General features: G+C 38.1%; 1 protein-coding gene across 1 annotated transcript in view; it reads left to right on the top strand.

The window, feature by feature from the left end:
- The window catches only part of LOC105437841 (cubilin-like), a 54,220-nt gene that overhangs the window by 11,864 nt on the left and 23,521 nt on the right, over positions 1–18,835 (top strand). Inside the window, exons 3-15 of the mRNA XM_030994652.1 lie at positions 546–754; positions 1,521–1,656; positions 2,662–2,685; positions 3,191–3,363; positions 3,849–4,044; positions 11,213–11,418; positions 11,862–12,003; positions 12,647–12,679; positions 13,018–13,184; positions 14,741–14,900; positions 15,582–15,608; positions 16,982–17,260; positions 18,125–18,336. Coding sequence (XP_030850512.1) covers positions 546–754; positions 1,521–1,656; positions 2,662–2,685; positions 3,191–3,363; positions 3,849–4,044; positions 11,213–11,418; positions 11,862–12,003; positions 12,647–12,679; positions 13,018–13,184; positions 14,741–14,900; positions 15,582–15,608; positions 16,982–17,260; positions 18,125–18,336 — 1,964 coding nt within the window. The remainder of the gene's footprint in view (positions 1–545; positions 755–1,520; positions 1,657–2,661; positions 2,686–3,190; positions 3,364–3,848; positions 4,045–11,212; positions 11,419–11,861; positions 12,004–12,646; positions 12,680–13,017; positions 13,185–14,740; positions 14,901–15,581; positions 15,609–16,981; positions 17,261–18,124; positions 18,337–18,835) is intronic.

Raw genomic sequence — 18,835 nt, 5'->3', positions numbered from 1 at the left:
CGTCTTCTGTGTGCATGGCTGATCGTCAACGAAACGGAGTTAAGGCAGAAATGTGATTTTCTTTTTAAAATTCAGATACCGCCTGCCAAATGACTTTTTGGTTTCATCTCTTCAAACTGATTGTAATCACTCATGCGTGGGATATGAATCATATGAGTTGTATTAAATGAAAGAGGAGGATCTACGCTTTCTAAATATGTGTCATTTTTTAAATATAATTGTGATTAATTTATGATAAAACATCGATAATTCTCGGTATCGTTTTTTTCTGGGACGCACTGTATATTACGTATTTTTACAATGTGTGACCAAAATAAATTTTGTGAAATTGGATGAATAAAAGGAATTTCATTTCACTTCATTTCATCATCATCATTGTGATCATTAGTATCGTTGTTAGGGTTGTTCTTATCTACATGTATACCTATCACTATATTATCATAATCGTTACCTTCATCACTAAAATACAAACTGAACTAGCACGCGGAATGAAAATAATTTTCTATGATTAATTGTTGGTATAATTATATTGAACATGTTTCTAGGTGGTCGAGTAAAGCTTGGTGAAGGGGAATCGTTCATCATCGAATCGGGAACTAACCAGCGGGGTGTGTATGATTCTGATCTGGATATATTGTGGAGAGTGAAGGTCCCTGAATCATGTGATGTTCTCATCGTATTCGAGTCCTTCGTCACAGCGTTTCAATACGATTATCTGTATATCGGAAATGGAACGAAGAAATCAGACTATCCGGTAAGAATCATAATTACTGTATTCAAAATGTCCCGTACAGTCGGCTTATATCATATACATGTTTATATACCTCACTTTAGCAATCCAGCCATCTGATTGGTCGAAATTGGAGTCGTGATTTTAGTCATTCCTTAAAATGCCAAAACCGGTCAATAGTCTTTTGAAAAAAAGCCCTAGGGCACTTGTCAAAAGACTATTGACCGATTTTTGCATTTTACGTATATGCGTGCAATCTCAATGGGAAGGATTTTAGCATACAAACTTGAGTGGTGCGCGACCAGACACCCTATTAAGACGAGGTCTCGATAGCGTAAATAAACTTGATTACCATGATTGATATAGTCATAGTTGTATACTCTCAAGGGGAGGTTGCATGATCGTGCTATCACCCCTCGGGCCTCGGGGTGATAGCACGATCATGCAACCTCCCCTTGAGCGTATGAAAACAACTATGTCTCTCACAGCAGTCATTATTACTATAATAATAACGAAAATGATAGTAAACCCAAATAATAGCAATGCAGATTTTGATGATGGATGACGATGATGATGATGATGATGATAATGATGGTGATGATGATGGTAATGATGTTAGTAAGAAGAATAACAGTGCTGATAATGATGACTGTGTCTAATGATTCGCCTAACCGTAACCGAAAAATCTCCTTGCTTACTATAAGCCGGGTCACTTCAACTACGATTCTGCAATCACCATAATTTCAAAGTATAACAGATATGTTATTTCCTGTTGTTCCTAATAATATAGACATGGACTTTATCTGGGTACACCGTGCCGTCTCAGATCAGGATGAATTTCTCTACAGTATGGATCAGGTTTACTTCAGCACCTTACTCAGGACGACGTGGATTCAGAGCTAACATCATATCTACATGCGAACAAGGTAAAATACTGCTTCATTGGCGTAGCCACAGGTAATTAAGGCGGGGACAGATACCCCCCCCCCCCCCCCTACTCCATCGATTAACGAAACGAACAAAGGTAAACCCTGAGAAAAGAGAAGGACGGGAAAGGGAAAAGGGAAAAAGGACGATCGAAAAAATACCAAGCACCACCTTGCGCCCCTATCCCTCTAATCAGTAGCTTTATACATTTCATTTTCATTATCGAAAAAACTTCTTGATTATGTAACTTGTATTTACTTTGATTTGATTTGTACTACTTCTGCTTGTAGAAACAAAACATTTAATGTCCTTTGGCATGACTTTGATCTACATTTCCCACACTCCACCCAGGTGATGTAAATGGGTACCTAGCAGGAATTTATTCCTTGACATGCAGCTAGAGCGCCGTATGGCAGCCGTGCTAAAGCCAGGGTAATAATCAGGAGCGCCAGGAGGGTCAAATCTGACAGATATGAGCGCTATACAAGAACCCATTATTATTATTATTGTTATTATAATCAATGAGCGATGCACTTATTACATGTTAATTAGGAGTCGTGATTTTAAATTGTCTTGGGCAGCGCTTCATGAAACCGTCATTAGTACAAGTTCCCCCGAGACCTCACTGAAATGCGTGTATTACATTTAACACATGTTTCGATAGAATGTCGGTGAACTTTTACTTATGACGGTTTCATGAAACGACGCTGGTTTTAGAACATTTCCCTATAAAGCTTGTTATCTAAATGGTTCAAACAAACAGTCTTCATGACAGACTCACAATGGATGCAAACCAGTTCCTCCCAAACTGCAATGTCATACTGGGGTTCAAGATTAAGATTTTCACCGACATTAACATTGGTCTTCAAGGCCCCTCCTTTTAATCATTATTCATTCTTCCATTTTAAGTCTACGGATTGATTGGTGTAATATATTACTTATTAGGCCGAGGAATGTTACTAAAATACTGAATGTCTAATACAATATTTCTCTTTGTTTCGCAGATAATACATCAGTCGACACGGTGGGTAAGTTCCTGAAATGTAATTGTTTTCATAGATATCAACTTAGAAAATAGAATACCTCACTTTTTTGGTAAGTGAGGAAATCATTGCAAGATATTTAATCCTCAAATTGCTATTTAAATCAACATTTTTCCCAAAGATTGCTGTTCGTCCTTATAACAGCCACATCAAACTATTTCATTGGTTGAGCAATACCTACATATTAAGTTCATAGATGACTAGTCTAATTGTGAAATTAAGATTTTGCTCCAAAGCAAGGTAATACAGATATGGAATTTGTAGTTGTTATCAAATGTACTTAATTGTGGAACGTCAGGAGTGTCCATTTTCGACAGACATGAGTGATAAAAAAGGACCCATTTATTATTATTATTATAATTTGTATTATTATTATTATTGTTGTTATTATTATTATATTTTTGAAATAGTGGATAGTATGCAAAATGTTGTCTGGCTATTCCTCTAATAACCTGGGATCTCTTCACGTCTGATTTAATTCATTTCCTAGGTTCTGGATATCAGGCATTGGATGGAGAGACGTATCAGATCGCTTCACCGAACTATCCAAACAACTATCCTCCGGGTATAACGTTAACCTGGGCCGTTCAGCTACCAGACCCACGAGACTGTAGAATCTATGTCACTTTCTTAGACTTTGAAACTGAACAAGATAATGATCAGGTAATACTTAGATAGCATTTGATCTCCGTTATAAAAACTTTGTTCTAGGTCACATTAAAGAAATGATTGAATGATTAAATGAAATGATAAAGAGGAATCCGAAATCAACTGGGATAAAGGAGAGGTCTTCGTTTATTTTTACAGCACTATAACATATATATCGTTAAAAATATATTTTAGAACCTTTACTAGAGATTTTAGTAATTTATGTGATCATAATTAATGAAAAAATAATGACAACCGATTCGAAATTCAAAATGTGTAGGTTCTTGATCATTCAACTTTTCAAATAATCCTGAACAAATTAACAAGCCTTCTGTAAACCCCTCCCCCCCCCCCCCACCCCCGATCTTGCGTACCTGTAGCCGGTTGTGGGTGTGGGTGTGGAATGAAGGTACGTCATATCGCCTACCTTAAAATAGAAGCATTAATTAGACCCCATTCCAGAAAATAATTATTATATTCCCTTTGTTGCTGTTCTTCAGGTGCTTTTTAGAACTACAGAGGGCGCATCAACCAAAGACAAAGAAACCTTCTCAGGAGGGAGCGTACCCTTAAACCATCCTATCCTCGTTCAAATGGAAGACTCTTCGACCTACGCTTATATTCGATTCACATCATTGGAAACATCGTCCACGGCTCGTGGTTTTATGGCTAACGTCACAGCAGACTGCAAACCAGGTTGGTTAATCGATTGATGGGTTAATTGATTGGTTGATTGGTTGATTGGTTGATTGGTTGATTGGTTGATTGGATGATTGGTTGATTGGTTGATTGGTTGATTGGTTGATTGATTGGTTGATCGGTTGATTGGTTGATTGGTTGATTTTCGATTGATTTACGTTAATATGCCTTAGTGATTGCTACATTTGTATATGTATGGAGAAGGTGTCGCTGTCTTCCAGTAAATCATAAGTACTGTACAATTTTAGTCGAAATTTGAAGCAAATTAATATGAATGATTTTAAAAATGATTTGAGTCAAACAAACTTGGATGATGTTCTTACTGAAAATAATGTAAATACTACATACCAAATATTTGAAATTGAATAATAATAATTATCCTTGCTTATATAGCGCCTAACACTTACTTTATCAGAAGTCTCTAAGCGCTCTACAACAAAGCATTCTCACAGAATCAAACGAAACTTACACTGGATGTTCAAGATTACAAATAAATGACATGTGCCAAACAATGTTGGAAGAAAATGTATACTGGCTGAGTAATGAGCATAGAAAGACAAGGAAATCAAGTAGTACTAGCCCCGACACCATGTGTGTTGTCCCATATATAGCTTTCTGTGTACAGTGCTTGTTACTTTACCAAGACTCGGCCAAATTTATGATGATTTTGATGACTCCAGAACCTTGCAGTGCACACCAATACTTACATGCTACATGATCAACTGTTTCTGATCCATTCCACACCTTTTCTTTCACAATGCAATCGCATTACCAGAACTCACCTTTATCTTTAAACAAGAGATACTTCAAAACTTTCCTTTAACGACTCTACGGTTGGGGATTGATGGATACTAATTGTTAAACTAATCCATAATTCAGGGGCTGCAACAGCAAAAGCACTATCCCCTTAACGGATATTGGTTCGGGGACCAGGGGCGTATTGGAAAGTAGCATGTGTTGCTGACCGTAATGACCAATAGGTTTGAGAAGGTCGTTTACATATGATGGAACATACCCATGTTTAATTTTGAATAAGATCAACAGAATCTTAAAGTGAATGCAAATTAAAATAGTAAGCCAATGAAGAGATTAGTAAAGTACGAGTTATGTGTTCATATTTTCTGGTTTGGCGGGTGATGAGACGGGCTGCCAATGTTTTGAATAATTAAATTTAAAGTGGACAAATGGTGGAATTCGGCAAGCCAAAGTACAGTCTATCATAATAATCTAAAAGAGAAGTCACAAAAGCATGGATCAACCATTCTGTCTGTCCAAATATTTTCGAAGTCTACTAATCCTTGAGATGAAGAAATCAGTCGTCCGACAAATATTCCTGATATGTTGTTTCATATTCAGTACATTATTAACAGTGGCGATAAGGTTACGAACTACTTCTAATTATGATGTCAACGCCGGCAGCATTAAAGCGTGAAAGACTTTAACAGCTCCTAAACTGAGAGGTGACGTCATGTACCTCTGTCTTAAATTGATTTAACCTGAGTTTATTGGAAGAAGAACAGGACATGATATCGGAGAGGCCCTCGCTAAGTTTTTGCATAGAGCCTTCGTGATCTTTGGATGTCATAACCACTTACAGCTTGGTGTCATCGGCGAACATGACATGATTTGTCAAGCTGATCTAGACCACCGCATCAAATTCAAATTCAAATTCAAATAATTTATTCACTCAATATAAAAAAACAGACACATAGAATTGCGAATAAACGCATACATGTATAACAAATATAAAAAGATGGACATAGCAAAATCAGTAGATGACAACACAAATAACATAAATTGAGTGGGGACAGATTAAAGATCTACTCAAAGATCTTGTGAATTCGACCCTTTAGAATAAAATAAATTGCATTGTATACTGTTGCATGTACAACAACAGGAGGGAGAGAATACATATACAGCTACAGCTGGGTCAGAGAGAAACAAGAGAGGGAGATAGATGGAGAGAGAGAGAGAGAGAGGGGAAGAGGAAGGAAAATTGAAGGAGAGAAAGGCAAGATGAGAAGTAAAGTTGATAAATAGGAGGAAATTAGACCCAAGCAGAATAATAGTACATACAAAATAGAAAATAGAAATAACAATTATAAAAAATAAAAAAAACCCCATACAAACCAGGGATATAACAATTAACATTGACATAAACAACAAACAACAGGTGACTCAATGTGGATAAGATTGTAGAAGCCTTTCTTTGTATTGTCTCTTGAAAACATTCAGAGAACATGCAGATTTTAGATAAGGTGGCAATGCATTCCATAGTTTGGGACCTGCATAGTAAATTGTCTTTTGAGAAACTGAAGTTCTTGCATATGGGATGTGAAAGTCTGCATTTGAACGAGTACAGTGGGAGTGGATTGAAGAGTTAATGGAAACATAGCGAGTCAGGGATAATGGCAAGATCTGTCTCTGACAAGAGAACATAAAAATGGCCAGTCTTAATTTATACAAATCGAATACATTCAAGATTTTTAATTGAGTAAATAAAGGTTTAGTGGAGGCAAGGAAAGGCATTTTACAAATTATCCTCACTGCTCTTTTTTGCAATCTATATACCCTCAACATTTTTACTTGAGAAGCTGAGGCCCAGACAATATTGCAATATATAAGAAAAGGGTAAATGAGTGTGTAGTAAAGAGATAACAAAATATTTCTAGGCAGATAGTTTACTTTGTTCATTACACCAATATTTCGTGAAATTGTTGTACATATGTAATTTACATGGTCATGCCAACGCAATTTGTCATCAATTTGAATTCCTAGAAATTTTGTGTTTGATACTATTGTGATTTCAGAGCCATTTAGATATACCTTATAGTTGGAAATATCAATATTTCTTTTGGTGAAAATCATCATGTGAGTTTTGTTTGTATTAAGTAGTAGCTTGTTAAGTTTGAGCCAATGGGCGACATGTTCTAGTTCATGGTCTAAAGTTTGAATAAGGGTTGCTTCATCTTTGTTTGATAAAGAAATTGTAGTGTCATCTGCAAAGAGGACATAACTAAGTTTGGAAGAACATTTATGAATATCATTTATATATATTAGAAAAAGTAGAGGGCCTAGAATTGACCCTTGCGGAATTCCGCATGAGATTTTTTGCATATCAGATTGGTTTTTATTGTAAACAGTGAATTGTTTTCGGTCATCTAAATAGCTCTGAAACCATTTCAAAGGGATACCTCTGATGCCTAAACAGAATAGTTTTGCTAATAATATTTTATGATTTAAACAATCAAAGGCCTTTGAAAGATCCAAAAACACACCGATAGATATATCTTTAGCATCCATAGCTCTTGTGATAGTATGAATAAATTCAATGAGAGCAGAAGAGGTTGAGTGTTTTGACCTGAAGCCAAATTGATTACTGAAAAGCAACTGAAATTTTTCAATGAAAGTGATAAGTCGATTGTACATGCATTTCTCAAGAATCTTTGAGAATATAGGAAGGAGAGAAATTGGCCGATAATTTGAATACAGATTAGATTGACCCTTCTTAAATATTGGAATAACCTTCGCAACTTTTAACTTGTCAGGGAATATTCCATTGTTAATAGAAACATTAAATATTGCACATAAGGGTTTACTAATCAAGTGAATAATTTTCTTAACTACAGATATGTGAACATCATCATATCCTGGACTTGTACCACCTTTCATTTTGTCTACAATATTTATAATTTCACTTTCATGTATAGGTTTACAGAAAAAAGAATGCGAGTTGTTCACAATATGAGCAGTCGGGGAACAAGTAGGCTGGGCTACATTGTTTACTTCACTGAGCATTCTTGGTGCTACATGAACAAAGTAATCATTGAAACCTTCTGCAACAGCTTCATCATCAATGGTCTCACCATCCTTTTTGAATTCAGGAATTTTTGTTTTGTTTTTCTTTCTCAATAGGTTATTTATCACTTTCCATGTCCCTGACATGTTACCATTCAAATTTTTAAATCTCTGATTATAGTAATTTGTCTTTGCTTTGCGGATTTCCCTAGTAACAATATTTCTATACGAATTGTATTGGTTTTTATTTTCATTAGTAGGTTTCTTTAAGTATTTTCTATAAAGCCTGAGTCTTTTATTGGACATTTTTTTAAGGTAAGTAGTATACCATGGTTTTTTAAAGTTTTTTTTTTTGCGTATGGTGGTAAAAGGAAAACATTCATTGTATAAAGCCATGAACACTGAAATGAAGCTGTTGTAGTTAACATTAGAATCTTCAATTTGTATACAATCATGCCAATCTAGTTCACTTAAATTTTGACTGAACTTCAAAAAATTCGCATCATTAAAGACACGCTTGTTTACAGGTAAATCTATGTTTTCACTCAATTTCAAAAGAACATTGGTAAAAGTAAAGACAGGTAGGTGGTCACTTAAATCACTTAATAATATACCTGATTCACAACCGGCATCAGCATTGGTAAGAATATTGTCTAAGAGTGATGCTTTATGGCGAGATATGCGAGTTGGTGCTTGTATCAATGGTAACACAGAGAAAGTGTAAAGGGTATCTAAAAATCGATCTGTAATGCTACGGTTGGTAACCGATGCAAGGTCAATATTAAAATCACCAAGCAAAAAGCAAGATTTATGTTCACGACTAATTTTCTCTAATATCCCCGTAAGTTTTTGTAAAAAATCTTCAATCGAACTTGCAGGAGGCCTGTAAACCACGCCCACTACACAATAACGAGATGTACATGTACATAAAACATTGTCAAATTCAGGAAATTCAAGAAATAAAGATTCAAAACTGTCAGACATAAAAGTGAAGTCGTTTCTTTGATTATATTTCAGATCTGTTTGAATAAACATTCCCACACCACCTCCTATTCTTTGAGATCTATTATTCACAATCAAATCATAGTTATCAATGTTGTACAAACTCAACGAATCTTCAGGCTTAAACCATGTTTCTGTTAGTCCTATAATAGTGAAATTATGATGAATGTCATTTAAAAACAGGGAAAATATATCAAAGTTCTTGACGAGACTTCGACAATTAAAATGAATACAGGAAAAATTATGAGAAACCTTATCTTTTGCATCTATGAATCCATTGAACTCATCACATGAATAGTAATTTGACTGAGGATGTAGGTCACTGTCCACTCCGTTTAAAGAGTCAAGGCCGTTAAATGTAAACGAATTGGGTTGGCTTAAAATTGAGTCACACATATATACTATTACAAATGAAAGATAAAAACAAGTACACCAAGTAGACTATAAGCAATATAAAACAGTGCATTAAAAAAAAAAAGAGGAATATCTGAAAATATTCACTGGTCAAAGTCCAGTTAGGAAAATAAAACGGACATATAGGTAAACGCAGTAACAAATAAAGATTAAAAAGTCAATTGTTCGATCAAGGAAAAAAAGAAAACACATATCAAACTTGCCAGAACTACAGATTTCAGTGTTCGGACGGTATGATGTCGATTCAAAATGAGAAAATGGCAAAAGGAAAGCACTCAGAGTCATCACAATAATGTTCAGACGTACAAGATCTGCTTCAGAAGACACAATTGATGTGTTCAACTTGCCTCCAGACGCTTTCACCTGTACAAAAATTCTACCATCTGCTGTCCAAGAGTTGGTCACTTTCTTACTCGTATACACTTTGCGATACAGATCCTGGTTTAGCGCAGTGAGGTCTTCTTGAATTGAGATGCCACTTCCTTTCAATCTTCTGCGGGATTTGATCGTTTTGGACCTCACGCGGTAGCTAAGGAATTTTACGATTAGTGCTCTATGATATCCAGGCTTAACCTTTCCAACTCTATGGCAGCGATCAATATCAGGTGAAGACACATCGAGGCCAAGTCGATTTCGAAAGATATCAAGTGCGATCATTTCACAGTTTTCATCTCGACTCTCCTCGATTCCGAAGACGCGAATACAATTACGACGCGAATATTGCTCCATGTCGTTGTTTGCTCGCTTGAGAATTTTTAGTTGCTCCTGTTGCGCCTCGACCTGCTTGTGTAGCTTGGTGAAATCCTTCTGTACTTCGTCAAGCTTAACATGCAGTTCGTGGATGGACCCACGGTTCTCCTCGCTGCAATTCAACAAGCGCTGGTACGTAGTATCAACAACTTTGTGAACCATAGATGTAATCATGGCCATCATCTTTTCATGGAACATATCATTGGCCATGAGGTCTGTCATCACCTCACTGACTAAATCTGCTGGACTGAGAGGTTGACCCTGGGCTGAGTCAGTCGGCAGTGAAACCTGTGGAAGTTCGTTGGATGTCGAGCCAGCAACCGGTGTATTGCCAGCCTTTCCAAGGACCTCTGGTTCAGGACTCGGCGATGAGGCAGTGCTGTCATAATTGGCTTCAGCATGACTATTCATGGTGCAATCACCCTGCTTTGCATTTGGCTTAGTCAATTTTGATTTTCTGGTATTTATTGGCATGATAAAAACTCAGATTCTACAGGTAGGCCACTGATGAGAGTAATACAGAAGCAAAAAGTGACAGTTTGATAAAGCGAGTGATGCAAAAAAGACACAATTCAGCACACAATAAAGTGAAGATTGTCAGCTTTGTCAATTACTGTTAGACTTGCATAGACTTACGTAGTGTAGGCCGTACGTTTAACGCCGTAGGCCAGAAGTGTGACTACCCAGCACAAAAATCAATAGGTGGGACACTCCTGATAATTGGTTTTCAAGGCTGAGAAAACGAATGAGAATGTCATGTTAAATATCATACCACAAATCTTCGGAATCCAATAAGGTAGTTCTGGCAAGAGTAGGTAGGTAGAGTTAGAGTTTACATGACGTTACAGAAGTCCAGAGGTCATAATCAGAGCAGCTATAAACAAAGCATTTTCCAGCGCTCGGTGTCGCTCGGCAATCTTTATAGAGGGCCATTTATATTATGATACATGAAATAGGCAACATGATAGCACATGTTCTATAAAGTACTCCCTGTCCACCTCACAGCGCCCTGGTCGTTAAACCTTGAAAATTGTTTTTGTTGTAGAATTTCACGTAGAACTGAATCGTATTAAAGTAGACAAATGAATATGTCATCTCCTAGATGCACTGTGAAGCATTTGGCAGATGAATATTTTGTTATTTTTATTGTTGTTGTCGTTCTTGTTTTCATATATTCATCTATCGTTTCGTTTTGTTTTAGGGTACCACGTGGAGCTGGAGCGTAATGAGACGTATCGGCTGCAGACATCTAACTACCCTCGCTACTACCTGACAGATAGTGACGAGTCTTGGGTGATAAAGGCTCCACAAAGCTGCGATATTCTCGTAGAATTCGCTCGATTCGATACGCAACTCAATCAAGATGTTCTTCATATCGGAAAGGGACCTGATATGTCTTCCAATGAAGTACGTTCACATCAAACACATTTTTAATAGGATGGGTGTTGGACCAAAGTCATTGATAAGTCCACATTGATGATGTCCACTTTTTGGACATGCATTAAACAAGTTAAAAGTGACCTTTATAATTCTATTAAGCATTTGCCAGCACAATTGAATAAATATCACTCGTTGTTCCTTTGCGACGCCCCTGTATTTCACCATTGATATTTTTATCGATATTATGTAGAGAGAAATCGTACATGAAGTGAATTAAAGAGAGCAACGTGTCACTGGACAAATGGGGCATGAAATAATTGCCTTCATAATCTTCATAATTAGCTTGCAGGTCCAATAACGATATCGAAATGATGTCACGAGTGCAACAGGCGTGTGAGTATTTTGAGGCTTGACATTGTTAAATTGTTAGATTGAAATAATTCAATATATACCTTTATATTATATCTTAGCTGTTTTTCTTGTCTGGGAACTCGGTGCCGAGATACCTTGAGGTAAAGTCTAACCTGGCTTGGGTTAGATTCACATCAGATCAGGATGATAGCTCCAGACATCACGGCTTTGATGCTCACGTCACATCTACTTGTAGAAATGGTTAGTCTTTTTTGGCACTGGCGTAACGTCAGTAATTAAACGGCATTGCCGTAATGGGGGCGGAACATCGGAAATATTTGGTACATTACATGTAAGAAAACAATTAGGCAATTTGTTCAGGGGAGGGTCGAGTCATCCTTAGGTTGCCTTTCCCCTCTCCTCTCTATATTCTATTTCCCTCCCCTTCCTGTCATTAATAGTGAAGGGGGACGTGCCTCTGACCCCACCCCACCCCTGTTAGCTAAGCCACTGTAATTGGATGTCATTATTAGCTTTAAAGTTAATCAATTGGATAATCATGGCTTTAGGGCTAAACTGTAAATACTTCCCATTAAGATATTAAGATACTGTTCGTCGTCATACATTAGTATTAGACCTAATATCAGTCGTACTTATTCATTGTATAGAGATAGATATTAACGGGTGGCATCAAGGCTATAGAGCAAATTTCATTCCTCCTTAGTACAGTATGTCATTGGTTATCAACATAGCTTGAAAGCTGATATCAACCTTATATATAATAACTAATGATTGACAGATATACTTTCGAGCTACAATTATCTTTGCTTGCAATAAACTGTATGCATTTATATTCCAAATACTCTTTGACTGATAAGGTTTTCTTGTTCTTGTCTATGTACAGATGCCGCGATCGAGCATAGTTTTGATACGAGAGGTAAGTGCACGCTGTAAACCTTTGTTATATATTTGGATTTCATACGCTTGCCTTCAAGGTAAAAGATTGTCAGAGGTTTATCCAACCTAGCATTATATACCATGTATGTCACCTGCCTTCTCGTTTACAGATAGTAATAGACGAGTTAGATATTTCATAACAAGCTACTTGTCGCAGAAGTATCCATGAATTTGAATGCATAAATAATTGGCCAATTAACCACCAGTCGGCTAAGCTTACCGCATAGCCCTGATAATTGTCTGACCCTACGATGCATTATCTCGCCTCCAGTTTCCTTTGACACACATTAATACCAAATGTTCCCCCTTTTTATTCAGGTACTGCTGTAGCACTGTCCAACGGTGATATTTATTCCATATCATCCCCCAACTATCCAAATGATTATGGGAGCGAACAACACATAGCATGGATGTTCAGGATACCAGATAACTGTCAGCTTAATATCGTCATGAATGACTTCGTAACAGAGGCCACCCACGACAAGGTTTGATTCAATTTTTATAAAACTTATCTTTTTATTTCCTTCATCATTCCTTGAAACCTTGCAATTATATAACCTTTTAGCAGCTCCTAGAAGCTATCCGTAGATAACGAAATAATAATAGTAATACTGAACAACTCTACATTTATATTGCGTACAACACTACTGACATAAAATCACCCTTTACGTAGATATCAACAAATCATACACACTACAAGAATATGGTCATTAATCAAAATTCAACATAACTAAGATATTACAAAATGAAAAGGCGACATATGGTCAACATAGCTACAGACATGCTACTAATAACCAAAAGTAATAAAACATATATTCTAACTCAGGTAATAATCATAACGTAAACAGGACGCACTATTCATCAACAAGGTCTTCAGTCTTCGTTGAAAGGTTCTAATTGATGAGCTCAACTTCAGGTCCAAGGGTAGGGCATTCCAGGCACGTGGGGGCAGCAATGCAACGTGACCTAATATCCCATGATCCATTCTACCATCTCCACTGTGTAGCTAGGAACCTGATTTGACTTGATTTTGAATATCATGGATAGTATTTTGCAGTCTAGCCTCTGTATCACTGGGAGCCAGTGCAATTGTTTCAGTAATGTTGTGGTGTGATCCGAGGATAAAGAACTAGTAATAAGTTATGAACCTTCTCCAGATGATATATTGTGGGTCAGTTTGAGATGTCATGGTGAAGTAAATGATAGCTTTATCACAGTTGTGTACAATCAAACATTGTTTGTTTATTTATTTGGTTATTTTACCTAACTGCTGAAAAGGCATGTGTATACTTGTAAGTAAGACACCAGTGGAGCGGCGGCTTTAAGTCAACTGCGAGGGACTTCGTAATGCGTATTAGTGCTTTACCAAAGTGCACGAGCGCATCGAACCTGGGACCTCTCTTAAGAGGCCACTGCTTAACCACTGACCTGTCGCGCGTCTGAGTGTGTACCGAGCGTCGATCCGCCTCTGTAGCATTTTGGGTTCCAACAGGAGGCTGCAACACTTGAAATTAATGAGAAATAATGACTGCATGGAGTGTTGCCTCTCTGAATGCAGATGAGTAGATTAATATTCTACAGGGGGGGGGGGGTTTCACAAAGACTAAAATCGAATTTAACTATGGCAGGTTGTTCATGCCACTGTTTGATTCTACCATTTACTGGCATTGGTCTCTCAACGGACGTACACATCATGGTCACAAATCTACAGCATTTACACTTGCTGTTAATTCATTATTGAAGGAAAACATATTATCTAAAGATCATAAACGAACAACCTGCCCTAGTTAAGTCCAACTTAAATTCGGTCTTAGTCTTTTTGAAACACTCCCCAGGTCTCTGCAAGTGGGGGTGGGGGGGGGGGCAAAAGAAAAGAAAAAAGTAGTAGTTTTGTGAAAGTTGTCTAAACGTGTTTGTGTAAAAGACCTTTCAAGTTTTTTTTACATGGATACGCTGCCCTAGTGTGACTTTAGAGAGTCTTTTCGGTCGCATTCTGTACAGGAATTGATGATTGCGAGTAATTTTCAATATCACGTTTTAGGTTACAATCAGAACACCAGAATCTGTGGTCAGTGAGTTCAATGGTGACGTCATACCCGAACCAAGCTTCATCAATTCCACGGTGACAATCGTTAAATTTGACAGCGATCGAAGTACTCAAACGAGAGGATTTCAAGCTGATATCTCTCCCTTATGTGACAGTAAGTATAAACAACCTGTCTTGGTGTTTGGGCTAACTCGGTATTGCCCTTCCCAGTCCTTTTTTCTCCAATGCTAATCTGGAACGGCTGGTATTTATTTGAAAGAGAGGGGGTGGTGTCAACTTAATTGATAAATGATAAAATCCTATCATGTGCATTTGTTGTGTTTTTAATGTAAGCTTAGTATCTGATCTAATAAATATCAAAAGCATTCTTGTAACTTAAAGAGAAGGTTGAGTTTTGGAAAGTGGTGAACAATAATTTGTGAGCGTTATTATTGTTATTATGCAAGTGTGGAAGAACATCAGATAAAACATTTTCTCTAAAAAGCATGGCTCTTCAAATACCTTCATATGCTAAATATGGCATGTAACAGCCACATGTTTGTGTATTCCCATATACATCTTTCTGTGTACAGTGCTTGTAACTTTACCAAGACTGTGCCAAATTCTTTATCATTTTGATGAGTCCAGAACCTTGAAGGACACATCAATACTTATATGCTAGATGATCAAACTTTTTGATCGATTCCACTTTCACAATGCTATCGCATGACCATGTACAACTCAACTTTATCTTTAAGTTTGATGAGCGTTTCAATTTTGAAGTTATTCAGATGAAAAGTATTCAAAAGTGTTTTTTAACAACGACACTCATGCTGCTTCCTTTCTCTTCTCACAGTCACTACTACAGAGACGATTCAAACAAGTAAGTTTCTGCTGGATAATTTCGTTTCAAGCTTCAATCTTAGAAAAAGGGAAGCTGTTCCAAAAGCGTTACCCGTGAAGCCTACGGAAATGGACCCGTTGATGTACATGATATAGAACTGACTATCTAAATATTTTACACATCACCCCCTGCCCATTTAGATCTCTGAAACCTAACCGAACGCCCCCTACCCATTCAGATCTCTGAAACCTAACCGAAAACCCCCTACCCATTCAGATCTCTGAAACCTAACCGAAAAACTCCTACCCATTCAGATCTCTGAAACGTAACCGAACACCCCCTACCCATTCAGATCTCTGAAACCTAACCGAGCGCCCCCTACCCATTTAGATCTCTGAAACTTAACCAAACGCCCCTGCCCATTCAGATCTCTAAATCCTAACAGAACGCCCCGCTACCCATTCAGATCTCTGAAACCTAACCGAACGCCCCTAACCATTCAGATATCTCAAACCTAACCGAACGCCCCTAACCATTCAGATCTCTGAAGCTTAACCGAACACCCCCTACCCATTCAGATCCATGAAACTTAACCGAACGCCTCCTACCCATTCACATCTCTGAAACCTAACCAAAAAACCCTACCCATTCAGATATCTGAAACCTTACCGAACACCACCTACCTATTCAGATCTCTGAAACCTAACCGAACATCCCCTGCCCATTTAGATCTCTAAATCCTAACCGAACGCCCCGCTACCCATTCAGATCTCTGAAACCTAAGCGAACGCCCCTAACCATTCAGATATCTCAAACCTAACCGAACACCCCCTACCCATTCAGATCTCTGAAACTTAACCGAACGCCTCCTACCTATTCACATCTCTGAAACCTACCCAAACGCCCCTGCCCATTCAGATCTCTGAAACCTAACCGAACGCCCCTACCCATTCAGATCTCTAAAACCTAACCGAACACCCCCTACCCATTCAGATCTATGAAGCCTAACCAAATACCCGCTACCCATTAAGATTTCAGAAACCTAACCAAACACCCCCTACCCATTCAGATCTCTGAAACTTAACCGAACGCCTCCTACCTATTCACATCTCTGAAACCTACCCAAACGCCCCTGCCCATTCAGATCTCTGAAACCTAACCGAACGCCCCTACCCATTCAGATCTCTAAAACCTAACCGAACACCCCCTACCCATTCAGATCTATGAAGCCTAACCAAATACCCGCTACCCATTAAGATTTCAGAAACCTAACCAAACACCACCTACCCATTCAGATCTCTGTAACTTTACCGAACACCACCTACTTATTTAGAGTTCTCTATCCAATGAATATGTAAAGGGTGTTTTGATCAAGTTTACTTTTAAGGGTATATGCTTCTTTCACCCCACAGTTCCTCCAGTCATTCAGCCCATCGAACCCATAACTATTCGACGAGGTCTACCGACTCGAATTACGTGTACTGTACTACGCGGTGACCTCCCTCTTCACCTCCGGTGGCTTAAAGATGGTGAAGCTATTCCAGATGGAGATGGAGTTGAGTTCCTAAATGGTGCTTTCTCTAGCTCCGTACTGATAGCTGATGCTACTGTTGCACATGATGGTCGCTACACATGTGAAGCAAGTAACTTAGCTGCTACAGTCAACTATACGACAGCTCTTGCTGTACAAGGTGGGTCTAATTTCCAATACTTTTTTTAATTGGGGGAAGAGAAAGCGTCCTAAGTATTAGTCACATGTACATGATTGCAAATAATTACAAATTAGAAAACATACAAATTAAAGGCATTTCAGCGAATGTTCTGACTGGATAAGATGGATGCATTAACCAGCAATGTGAGACTAAAAGCCCCACTGTCCTACTTGTAGCTACTTGCTCCCTCTATATAGAAAACTTCCCCAATCGGTGCCTGTTGGTCCCCCATGATCCTCTATTTCTTATGTTATTTGAGAGCTGAGTTGATGAGATAGCCACCTGTCAGTGACCTCGCTGTGTGGTCTAATCCCTCCTAGCCACACTAGTGTTGATAAGCTTTAAGGGACATGGTAGTCAGTTTCCATGTGCAGTAGGTCAACATTCGCTGACACCAGACTCGATGGAACCACAAGTAATGGGTGTACAAGTCTCGCGAACAGATGGTCCCATCAAGAAATAAACCTTAGTCTCTCGGAGAGTTTTCGGGTAAGGGAAATGTAAAATTATTACTTTTCCATATGGGGCTATTGGTGGAAAATGCAGAGCATTATGTAAGGCCTGGTGGTCATAACATTTGATGCCACTCCCGGTGATTGACAAGATCTGTTATTTGGTAAACACCCAAATGGTATTAAATTCCCAATGAGAGCCCACTACTATGCCTCTTTAACGGAATGATCTAGCAAGAACCTATGAAGAGGATGATGACACATACTACGATTGCGCCCCCGTCGGCAAAACTGGGCCAATAGCGACAATACGCTATTTGGAGAACGGAAAGATGATATTTGTCCTGAGAGGTTCCATTTAAGAAAAACGTTATTATATTTTTTGTTACAGAAAACGTGGTCGATCTTGGACGTAACGAGTCGTTGTCCGTAAAGACACCTCAATATAGGTCGGCATATTTTGGCGACGTTGAAGGTTTCTATACCTGGATTGTCAAAGCTCCGCAGAACTGTACTGTCCGGATTGAATTTCGTACCCTCAATGCGGAGGTTCCCGGAGAGGTTCTCGAGATCGGATCAGGAAACGATACATCTACAAATCATGTAAAGTAACTTATTTATTTCATCATTTCTTTTCGGGCAGATAGTTAGAATTAATACAAATGAGTAGTTATATAACAACAAAAAAATAACTAAAGAAAGAAATAATGAATGAAACCACACAATGGCAGGATGGTTATATTTGCAAAATGGTAGCCAGGTATAGGGTAGCCTATAATCTAGGCGGAGTGCCGAGCTTTTTTCTTTGCTGCTAGACTAACCCTAAGCAGAACGTCTGATACGGCGAGACTACGAACCGTGAGTCGCGAAGCGGCTCACCGCCTATAATCACTGGTCTAGCTTTAGTCGTTGTTTTTTTTTATTATCGACCATGAATCCGTGGCAGTTTTTCGTACGAAAAAACCTCATGAATACGAAATGAACTCAACCAATCAGAAACACGTATGGAGAAGAGTCTATGCATATGCATATTATAAATCACGTGACATTACGTCATTTTCTTCATCCAAGATGGCGGGTAGTTCATGCGATGACGATCTTC

Source organism: Strongylocentrotus purpuratus, unplaced genomic scaffold, assembly GCF_000002235.5.
Source record: "Strongylocentrotus purpuratus isolate Spur 01 unplaced genomic scaffold, Spur_5.0 spur5_contig_851, whole genome shotgun sequence".
In the NCBI taxonomy this organism is placed as follows: domain Eukaryota; kingdom Metazoa; phylum Echinodermata; class Echinoidea; order Camarodonta; family Strongylocentrotidae; genus Strongylocentrotus; species Strongylocentrotus purpuratus.
The sequence above is the reverse complement of the archived record's forward strand: the minus strand, read 5'-3'. Positions and strand labels throughout refer to the sequence as shown.